Source organism: Oncorhynchus gorbuscha, linkage group LG12, assembly GCF_021184085.1.
Source record: "Oncorhynchus gorbuscha isolate QuinsamMale2020 ecotype Even-year linkage group LG12, OgorEven_v1.0, whole genome shotgun sequence".
Taxonomy (NCBI): Eukaryota; Metazoa; Chordata; class Actinopteri; order Salmoniformes; family Salmonidae; genus Oncorhynchus; species Oncorhynchus gorbuscha.
Window position 1 is genome coordinate 48,589,658 of NC_060184.1, and position 10,987 is coordinate 48,600,644.

The 10,987-nt window shown below is 44.2% G+C and overlaps 1 protein-coding gene across 4 annotated transcripts in view; it reads right to left on the reverse strand.

The window, feature by feature from the left end:
• LOC123991090 (rab effector MyRIP-like) overlaps positions 1-10,690 on the reverse strand; it is a 152,935-nt gene extending 142,245 nt beyond the window's left edge. Inside the window, exons 1-2 of one of the 4 annotated variants that reach the window (XM_046292288.1) lie at positions 10,169-10,690; positions 2,486-2,625 (exon numbers count right to left, since the gene is read on the reverse strand). In XM_046292288.1, the coding sequence (XP_046148244.1) occupies positions 2,486-2,595 (110 nt within the window). In that variant the 5' untranslated portion in view covers positions 2,596-2,625; positions 10,169-10,690. Of the gene's footprint in view, positions 1-2,485; positions 2,629-10,168 lie in introns of all 4 variants that reach the window. The other 3 variants (XM_046292291.1, XM_046292287.1, XM_046292289.1) reach the window with 3 other exon arrangements.
• Positions 10,691-10,987: the final 297 nt, after the last annotated feature.

Genomic DNA, 10,987 nt, shown 5'->3' on the forward strand with positions numbered 1-10,987 from the left:
TGTTTGGCATTTGCCAGAGAACACCAAGATTGGCAAATTCGCCACTGGCGCCCTGTGCTCTTCACAGATGAAAGCAGGTTCACATGTGACAGACGAGACAGTCTGGAGACGCCGTGGAGAACGTTCTGCTGCCTGCAACATCCTCCAGCATGACCAGTTTGGCGGTGGGTCAGTCATGGTGCGGGGTGGCATTTCTTTGGGGGGCCACACAGCCCTCCATGAGCTCGCCAGAGGTAGCCTGACTGCCATTAGGTACCGAGATGAGATCCTCGGACCCCTTGTGAGACCATATGCTGGTGCGGTTGGCCCTGGGTTCCTCCTAATGCAAGACAATGCTAGACCTCATGTGGCTGGAGTGTGTCAGCAGTTCCTGCAAGAGGAAGGCATTGATGCTATGGACTGGCCCGCCCGTTCCCCAGACCTGAATCCAATTGAGCACATCTGGGACATCATGTCTTGCTCCAGCCACCAACGCCACGTTGCACCACAGACTGTCCAGGAGTTGGCAGATGCTTTAGTCCAGGTCTGGGAGGAGATCCCTCAGGACACCATCCGCCACCTCATCAGGAGCATGCCCAGGCATTATAGGGAGGTAGGCACGTGGAGGCCACACACACTACTGAGCCTCCTTTTGACTTGTTTTAAGGACATTACATCAAAGTTGGATCAGCCTGTAGGGTGGTTTTCAACTTTAATTTTGAGTGAGACTCCAAATCCAGACCTCCATCGGTTGATAAATGTGATTTCCATTGATAATTTGTGTGTGACTTTGTAAAGACATTCAACTATGTAAAGAAAAAAGTATTTAATAAGAATATTTTATTCATTCAGATCTAGGATGTGTTATTTTAGTGTTCCCTTTATTTTTTTGAGCAGGTCTTTACTGGTCTAAACCACTTTGCTCCAACTCGTGTTCCTTTCAACAAAGCTTTATCATTTCTTTAATGAGCCACAGAATTCCCAAAGAAAATGTGCTTTTTACAAGGGCATTCATCCTTTTAGCTATTCATCTTTTTAAACGGAGAGAAACACCAATGGCTTGACATCGTGTTTTTTTCCAAAGGTTTCTTTGGTTTTGATCATTTGAATAAGACTTTGCTGAGAGGACATATTGTATTTCCCAGTAATTCATGGAGAAGCTAGCTAGCTGTTAGCCCGGTCTTGATTAGACAAACCCCAGAAGGGTCTAAAAATCAAGTGTTGGTGACTCAATGACTCCGCTGTCTGGTCAATAATAATGTATCCTCGATCCAGCCTTCCCTCTTATAAACTGAGTAAATGTGAGATTACAGAGTCTGGCAATGCAGGATATAATACTGTTCTGTAACAATAATAATAATAAAGTGTTCTTCACTGGGTAAAAAACAAAACAAACCAATAACAGACTGCATTCATGTCGATACACATCATACCATGGTAGGTCAACACTGTGTTGTCCTGTAACACAATGATAGGCCTAGAAGTGTAAAAAGCTACTGCAGTACAGTGGAAAAACACTTTGGTCTCTTGATCAAATGTGGGGACTGGAGAGCATAACACTGTATAAAGTGAAACTTGACAACACTTTAAATGAATATGTACATGTATTTCCATATTCAGTTTGATAGATCTGTATGATCATTTCGGAATGGCTCAAGGCATCCTCACAAGAGGCTTGCTGATGCATCACAAACCAGACGGTCTGATCTGCCTATAAATCTGATGACCGATTCCCACAAGAGCCTGTCAACATCAGAACACTGTATCCCCTAGCTGCAGCTTGTCACACAGAGAGAGAGAGAGAGAGATACAGAGGGAGGGATAGATGGAGGGGAGAGGGAGGAGAGGGTTGAAATGTGAGGAGAAGGACAGAGGCAGGGAGGCACAATGGAGGAGGGAGAAAGCCTGTCGCATCTGACAGAAGACTTTATCTCACAGGGATGTGTGAAGAAGCAGGGTATGACATCAGAGCAGCACCCTGAGGCCTGGCCCCCAACCAGACCCTGACCTCAAGACCCTGCAGCAGCACCCCGTGGCGGTGGCAAGGCCAGGAGAGATGGGGCGCAAGCTGGACCTGTCGGGCCTGACGGACGACGAGGCGGAGCACGTGCTGAAGGTGGTGCAGATGTCTGACATCCACACAGTCTGACTAGGCTGAAGAGACAGTCACGTCTTAGCCCCCCTTTAAATCCAGCAGGATCAGCACAAATATCTTTCCCGAAACATCTTTACTCAAACTCACATAGTTATGTGAAAGATTTGGATAACATGGCTATCAGCTAAAAAGAAACACTCTTCTCCATTGGAGAAGTGTATTAACTTTCGTAAGGGGAAACGTATACCAGATAGTCCTGGGGGCACCAAATGTTCAGCAATTTAATTTGTGTTATGGGTTGTAAAATTGACACAGGAATAAAACATTTTCCGAAAACATTGTACACTTCCTAAATTATCAGACCCGCAAATCCCATTTTTCATACAGTCCCCTCCCTCTCCCCCATCTCACCTGAGCCTGTCCTCCTCCTTCTTCCTCAGCTTCATGTCCCTCTGCACCACCTTCAGCACATGCTCCGCCTCGTCGTCCGTCAGGCCCGACAGGTCCAGCTTGCGCCCCATCTCTCCTGGCCTTGCCACCGCCACGGGGTGCTGCTGCAGGGGGGGGGGGTTAAGAGAGAGTAGAGGAGAGGGTCCATAACTGTGTCTATAAAGACTCTCTCTACTGAACAAAAACAAACTCAACAATTAAAGTGTTGGTCCCATGCTTCATAAGCTGAAATAAAAACAACCAAGAAAATATTCCATATGTACAAAAAGCTTACAATGCACCCGGAAAGTATTCAGACAGTTGACTTTTTCAATATTTTGTTACGTTACAGCCTTATTCTAAAATGTATAAAATACTTCTTTCCCCCTCTATCTACCCACAATAACGAAGTGAAAACAAGTTTAGAAATTTTTGCAAATGTATTTTAACTCAAAACAAATTAAGTGGCCCAGCCAGAGCCCAGACTTGAACCCTATCAACACCTATGGAGAGACATGAAAATAGCAGTGTAGCGACGCTCCCCATCCAACCTGACAGAGCTTGAGAGGACCTGCAGAGAAGAATGGGAGAAACTCCAAATGCAGGTGTGCCAACCTTGTAGCGTCATTCCCAAGAAGACTCGAGGCTGTAATCACTGCCAAAGATGCTTCGGCAAAGTACTGAGTAAAGTGTCTGAACACATATGTAAATTATGTATTTCAGTTGCTAACATTTTTAAAAACCTGGTTCAGCTTTGTCATTATGGGGTATTGTGTGTAGATTGATGAAGGGATTTTTTTTAAATTCATTTTAGAACAAGGCTGTAAAGGAACAAAATGTGGAAAAAGTAAAAGGGGTCTGAATACACTGTATTTCTCTAAAATATTATGTACACATTTGTTTACATCTGTTAGTGAGCATTTCTTCTTTGCCAAGATAAATCATCCACCTGACAGGTGTGGGATATCAAGAAGCTGATTATATAGCATGACCATTACACAGGTGCACCTTGTGCTGGGTATAATAAAAGGCCACTAAAATGTGCGGTTTTGTCATACAACACAATGCCACAGATATCTCAAGTTGAGGGAGCGTGCAATTGACATGCTGACTGCAGGAATGTCCACCAGAGCTGTTGCCAGAGAATAAGCCACCTCATTTGAAAGAATTTTGCAGTACATCCAACCGGCCTCACAACCGCAGACCACGCATAACACAACAGCCTAGGACCTCCACATCCGGCTTCTTCACCTGCGAGATGATCTGAAACCAGCCACCCAGACAGCTGGTGAAACTGAGGAGTATTTTTAACTGTAATAAAGCCCTTTTGTGGGGAGAAACTAATTCTGATTGGCTGGTCCTGACTGCACCCCTGCCCACTCATAAGAAATCCATAGATTAGGGCCTAATTCATTTAATTTCAATTGATTGATTTCCTTATATGATCTGTAGCTCAGTAAAATTGTTGAAATGCGTTTATATTTCCAGCGTTTTTGTATTGTACTGTATACGAATTTCCATGTAAATGAGTAACTGCATCTTACATGCATACGAGTGTGGATGCAGCACATCCCTATTGAGTGAAATGAGAGAGGATGGAAAGAGAATGGTGAATCATAAGCTCAGAGAATTATGCGCTCTGTGATTGACCTAACCTCATCCTCAGAATCCTTTAGACAAGGATGGACGGAAGGGGTAGGCGTCATATTTAGTTTTTTCATACCGGGAAGGTGACAGTTGCCTTTTGAAAAATATTTCAGGCTGGGTCTCAGTAAGCTGCTATGGTTCAGCTTAAATGCATAATGATGCCATTCACAAGACCACCCACTCTGACTTAGACATATGAGAGACCGCCGTCTCTGACTGTCCACAGGGGGAAAGTATCCTGGCATTACTGGATGGGATTTCAGCATTTCACATTCTATTGTATATCGCACTCTTAAGGCTGCAATACCCTGCCTTTGTATTTCTGTCTGACTAAGGAACTACTGATTTCTGGACACACATTCTAATAATACTTTGAGTCCTTCTCAGTTGCACAAAAGAGGCTTCAAGGCACCCTGTGGTACAATACCTGTGTCCCTACTGATAAAAATGATCCTGATGATGAGAGAGAGAGGGGAGAATACAGCACAAGGCCATCGCCCGTCCTACCCCTGGCTCTGCCGCTGGACCTCCTGGAGTTGATTGTTCTGTCTCCAACGTACGGTAGGAAAAGAGGAACAAGCTATTTATTGTACTGTATCTGCCTTTGGCTCAGGCGTTGGGGAGGGCCATGGCGGTAGACAGGTAGTACAGTCCTAGGGTGCATCCCAAATGGCACCCTATTCCCTATATATGGCACTCCTTTAGTGCTCCTAGGACTGTACTACCTAATATAGTGCTCCTGTAGTGCACTATATCAGGGAATAGGGTGCCATTTGGGGTCGACAAATGTATAGACTAGTGGAGGGAAAATGTATCATTACTCCAAACCCACAGGAGGAGGCAGTTATTCAGTCATGCTTTTTATAGTCATGTCAAGGACAGGGGGTGGAGGGCATCAATTATGCCTCTGTGTGTGTGTACGTGTACACAGTGTGTCTGCATCCGCTCGCCAGGGTGACTCAGAGATTTAGGCTCCGTGGCAGCCAACGTTCCCCACAAGACTGTTTTCATTGATGATGCATTCCCTATTACACGTGCACGCATGTCCACACACCCTCCCGGGCAGATGTCACCACATTTGTGTCACACACTGTCAATAACACACCCACTATCCCACAACCTAAAACAATAGCACAAATTAGGCTTGGATCAGCCTGAATGCAGCAGCACAGCAGGATGTGTGGATTATACAGGTTGCATCCCAAATAGGCTCTGGTCAAAAGTAGTGCACTATATAGGGTGCCATTTTGGGATGCAGGCACCAAACTGTGCTGATCTGCTACGGTGTTTGGAAATTGTGTCGACATCGTTTCATTGTCTTCTAAAAATGGGTATAGCCTATCCTTCAAGACACATGTTCACTCCCAGAAACTAGGTATATCGATTTAAAAGAGCTAAGATAGATAGCTCTTTTACCTCGTACTGTGCACCAAAAAAGATACTGTTGCATTAAAGCATGGATCGTTACTAAGTGAGTCACTGCAAGCTCTAGTGAATGAAAACAACAACTCATAACAGATGTCATGTGACTCATGTCCACGAAACACAGGGAATCAGACAAGCCCCATTCAGAGTGCCTCCACTCCGGATTGAGGTTTTCCCTAGGTACAGATCTAGGATCAGCTTCTCATTCCCAAATCCTGACCTTAACCATTAGTGGGGGAAATGCAGGACTGAGCCCAGATCAGCGTCTAGGGGCAACATCACCCTACTGCCCTAGAAGAGATCGCTATGCTAATCCATCACCACTGCTTAACTCGGACTGATGAGTCATCAACACATACACTATCAATCCCACAATGCAAAGCTCCTCTTCATTATATAGTGTTTCGCCCGATGCTTTCTCTTTACGTAAACAAACCATGCTTGTTGTTGCCCAGCTTCGACTTCACTGCCCTTGTGAGTGAGTAAATGATGGCTACTGTACGAGTATTGAGAGAACAGGCATTGGGATTATGTAACATAGCAGCAACCAGGACATGACAATGGTTGGATAGAGGATGGACAGGAGAATGAAAGTCCTGTATCTCTCAGCTAAAGATGTTCAAGATAGAATAGACTCCCTATTTTTCACGGACAGAATTACACACACTCAAACGGAAAATACAAACGCTGTACATGGATGCGCACACAAAAAATTATTAGGCACAGATCTATAGTAGTTTAAACTGTACCATAACACACACACACAGTAACATCCTTACTGCATGTATAGCAGGGGTGTAAAACTAATTTAGTCCCGGGGGCAGCATTCTGTCTTCGACGAGGTCCGGAGGGCCGCACTGAAAATTGGTAGTGCACCATTATCTGCCGTCAAAATTCATCGTTTTGGAAATGTATTACGCTCTCCGACTGTCTAGCTATCAATTCAGTGATTATTAGCGAGCTGGTCAAGAAACTATGAATGTAGGTCCATTATCACTTCTACACGTTTCTTTCCCCCATACAGTAATGGTGTCAACGCAACCCGGCTAGGGATTCACAGCAGATGGATACATGAAAAGCAGACCCGTGTGTGTGTGTGTGTGTGTGTGTGTGCTCAAAATGCAGCAGGAGCCAAGCGCTAAATTAACTGCTTGTTTTAGCCTCTTCGAGGCCAGCTTACGGTTCAGTGCTCAGCCTTAACCAGGAGGGAGAGAACAGCTCTCACGGTCTAAGTCTTAAAATGGCACCCCTATGGTCAAAGGTAGTGCACTATGTAGGGAACAGGGTGGCATTTGGGACGCTTCCACCGAGTGACTGAGAAGGACATTTTTTATTCTAAAAACGCATCTTATGAATAAAATGAATGAACTTATCCACTTGAGGTTTACTCGTTGGCATGCTGTAGGGCCTACGATGTGTGACGCATAGCATGGCTCTGTGCTATTAGGGTGAATGCTGGAGATAGAGGGTGTGAAAACAATTTAAATAGATCATAGATGATACTCCATAGTGGCGCTGTCACTTTGCAAAAGGGGCACCTAAAGCACAAGAACAGATTAACTGGATTTGAAAGTCCACCAAGTCTCTTCAAAAAGTGTCCCATTTATCTGGCATAATTGCCTTTGCTTGTGTCTATTTGGCCATTTGTCTTGTCTGACTATTGTGTCAGGAAGTAGACCATTTCCAATCCTCCTAAGGGCTTAGAAGTAACTAGGGGAGAATCTCAAGTGCATACTCCTCGCATCCTCTCTCCTCACCTCCTTCTCAAAACCCATTGGATGAAAACACCAGCGGTCCCTCCCCGCTGACCTTCTCCTCCAATGGGTTTTGAGAAGGAGGCAAGAAGAGAGGACAGGACTCGTGGAGTAAGAATTTGAGTTTCTCCCTAGGACTATCTGTCAGGAGTGGCATCCATTCTGGAGCTTCGCCCCGAACACCTGGTAAATTGTGACTGTCAGTCAACTTGTTATCACACCCCGCACCTGCCTCCCAATTACCACCCTCTAGTTGGTGCCAAGGTGAGAATATGCTGCATTGTATTCACAACCTGCTGGCACTGCAGCATCTAATGGTTTCTGTGAATAAATTACTGTGTAACTGTGCTGATGAACAGCGGTGTGTATTCATGGATGCCAAGGGAAGCCAGGCTTCCCCCCCAAAAAAATGACCAAGAAAACAAAAACAAATTATTTATCCTTCGTCTCCCTGTGTTTTCATAATTTTCCTTCAATTCGCAAGAGGCTGAATGTATCTCACCGGAGAAAGCTAATGTCATTGTCCATGAAAGGGCTTGTTCTAAGTGGCGCAGCGGTCTAAGGCACTGCATCTCAGTGCTAAAGGCATCACTACAGACACCCTGGTTCGAATCCGGGCTGTATCACATCCGGCCGTGATTGGGAGTCCCATAGGGCGGCGCACAATTGGCCCAGCATCATTCGGGTTTAGCCGGTGTAGGCCTTCATTGTAAATAAGAATGTTCTTAACTGACTTGCCTAGTTAAATTTTAAAAAGTTAGGCTACCTGGCTAAAATGCTTGCTTGCCTAAGGCAACAAAAAATAAAAGCATGTACTGTATGACAGATTCATCGACCGTTTCGTCAACATGAAAAGAGAGGAGCATGGCATTGGTGTTTCTCCACAAGTAGGGTGTTTAATCTACTTGCAAGAACGCATGCACGCACACACATACACACAAATCAGAACTATGGCCAGCCACATTATATTTATCTTACGTTGATTGGACTAAATCGTTTCTGGTATCTTTTAGTTGTCACAGTATTTATGAGTATAAACTATGGTGATTTGATGATTTTGAAAAGTTGATGTTGAAATGGTATCTGGAATAGTGGAGGCAGCTCGTGTGTTCTCAAAGACTTGCGGTAACTCTCCGTGGTTCGAAATCAATTGGTAAATCAAGTCCGAAAAGTTCGGAAACATTACAGTAACTTGTCTGCCAATGCTGTAGGTCATGGAACTGTCTGTTACATGCAATATGCTTTGTGTACTTCACCACACACACAGAGGTTGAGGTTTCTTCTTATCGTCTCAGCCTTAGGCCTATATATCATGGTCGCAAGGCATAATTATGAACTAGCAGGTTCTAGAGCAAACAACGCAATTATCACAACACATTGGTTGTAATATGGGTTTTTTTCTGGCTTGGCTTCCCCAGTCAATTTACCCACCCACCACTACGACACAAAAAACACCTCTCACCAAATGGATGTGAAATCAAAACATTCGAGGAAACAGTCTCAATTTAACACAAACATCACACAGGTGTATTAGATCATAGACAACTACACAATGCGGTGTGTTAATGTGAACTATTGTGGGTAGCCAATTGTAGGAGATTGTTGAATTTAAAGACAGGTCCAGTAGTATATGACCTGTTCATTTTGATGGGTTATTCCCTTGTCATGTTGTGTCCATGAAATAATAACTCGAGCATTTTGTAGTCTGCATTGTCACATAGTCAACCATTGCACACATCACACTGCTGGTCAACAGGTGAGAGCAATCAATTGGTGTCAGTCAAGGCATCACAGACAGCAACTCTCAGTAGGCATGCTTGTTTTGCTTATATTTAGGCTCCGAATAGAAATGATACATGATGGGATATAACGTTACAGTACTGAAACAAATGCCATCAGTCCCCCAGTCCAGACTTACCCCCCTGAGGGTATGACTGCAAGCCATCACTTTTTGGCAAGCCCGACATCCTTCCCCTGATTTAAATCCCCACAACCCACTCTCGTGACTTACGCTCACACATTCTCCAGCATATTCATTCATCGCCATTGTTTTTTTTAACCTAGGCCTAATCCTTCTTGCTCGGTCAGAGGTATCCAAACACTTGTTTACCTATATAGCCCTGCATATATACCTATATACACCTGCATCATGAAATTGACAATGTTGAGACTGATATGTCGCATTCACACCAATTTTCAGGTCGCATTGCCTGAAGGAGATTCTATGTACATTGGCATTTAAATCACAGTGTTATCTACACAATCAGATCGAACCTCCCTAACTGGGCACACACTGGTTAAATAAACGTCGATTCCACTTAATTTCATTGAAATTACGTTAGACTTTGAATTGACGTCTGTGCACTGTGGATCATGAAATCAACTGTTGCAGTCCAGCCTATCCATACCCCGTTCTGACTGCCACGTTTGCAATGTTTTATTGAAACAGATTATCAATGAGAAGATGGCATGCAACAACATCAGTGATAAACATGCATAACAGGTGTTGCTGATAAACAAAACGAATGTGGTGAGTGGACGTCGGTCCACGCTATGTGTTCTTGTTACCTTTATCATAAAACACACAAGCATCCATAGACTCATTAATAAATACATTAAACATTTTAATATCTGTCCTGCCCATATGGTTAGGCTATAACGAGGTAAACAAACGTTTAGATAGAAATCATGACAAGTGTCTGCCTATTTCTCAACAAGGACAAAGTTCATTTCAATCTTGCATCGTTGAATTCTTACATTTTGGTCAATGCTATTTGTGATGATATCGCAAAGGTAGACTAGAATAAATGAGAAGTTAATGTGATAATCGACCACTTACACGAGCGCCGGATGACCGCCAGCTACAGCCTCCAAACAGAGGGCTCTCTCGGACACACAATGTGGAAGGAAGTGTTCAGATAAACGGACAAGTGTAAACTTCCTTTAGATGAGTCTCAGATACTTTGACAGCCTTGTCTTCAGGTTATTTTCCCCACGCAGCGGTTGCAGCAGGCACCATTGAGGAGTCACGGGGTTTGAATTACAGAGAGAGGGCGCAGACGGGCGATGTGCGGATTTAACGCTACATATCTTTGTTCTCCTTGTTGATAATTATACTGTTCAATTTCTATTCAAATCTGTGTAGCATAGGCTACAATTGGAAAGATAGCAAGGCGAACCTCACTTTCGAGGTCTCTGTCAGACAACGTCGTGAGATCCAGCTGCTGATTCCATCTCTGTCAACACCTGGGCATCCTGTGGGGCAGCCAATGGGAGAGCTGCAAGCCAACACCGCTACTCTTTTCTCGAAGAAGCATTGCGCGCCCCGCTACCGCAGAATTAACTCGCGCGATGCATACATTCACAATGCCCCTGACACTCTGTCTTCGGTCAGTGCTATCCGGGTCCTTGGAATGTCCCTACCCCCATTGAAGTTCACATGTAAACGTTTAATTAAGGTAAGGATTATGGTTTTGGTTAAGGTTTAGGATAGGGACGATCCAAGGATTCCGGATAGCACCTCTGTTGAGATGTGTGCGGAGAGACAAAAACGAGTTAACTAATTGGACATATCTCCTGTCTTTCTCAGCATTGGTTAAATGACTCAATTAAAGTGATGATCCAGAACTTTTGTTTAATTTCAGCCAGCAATTTTGAA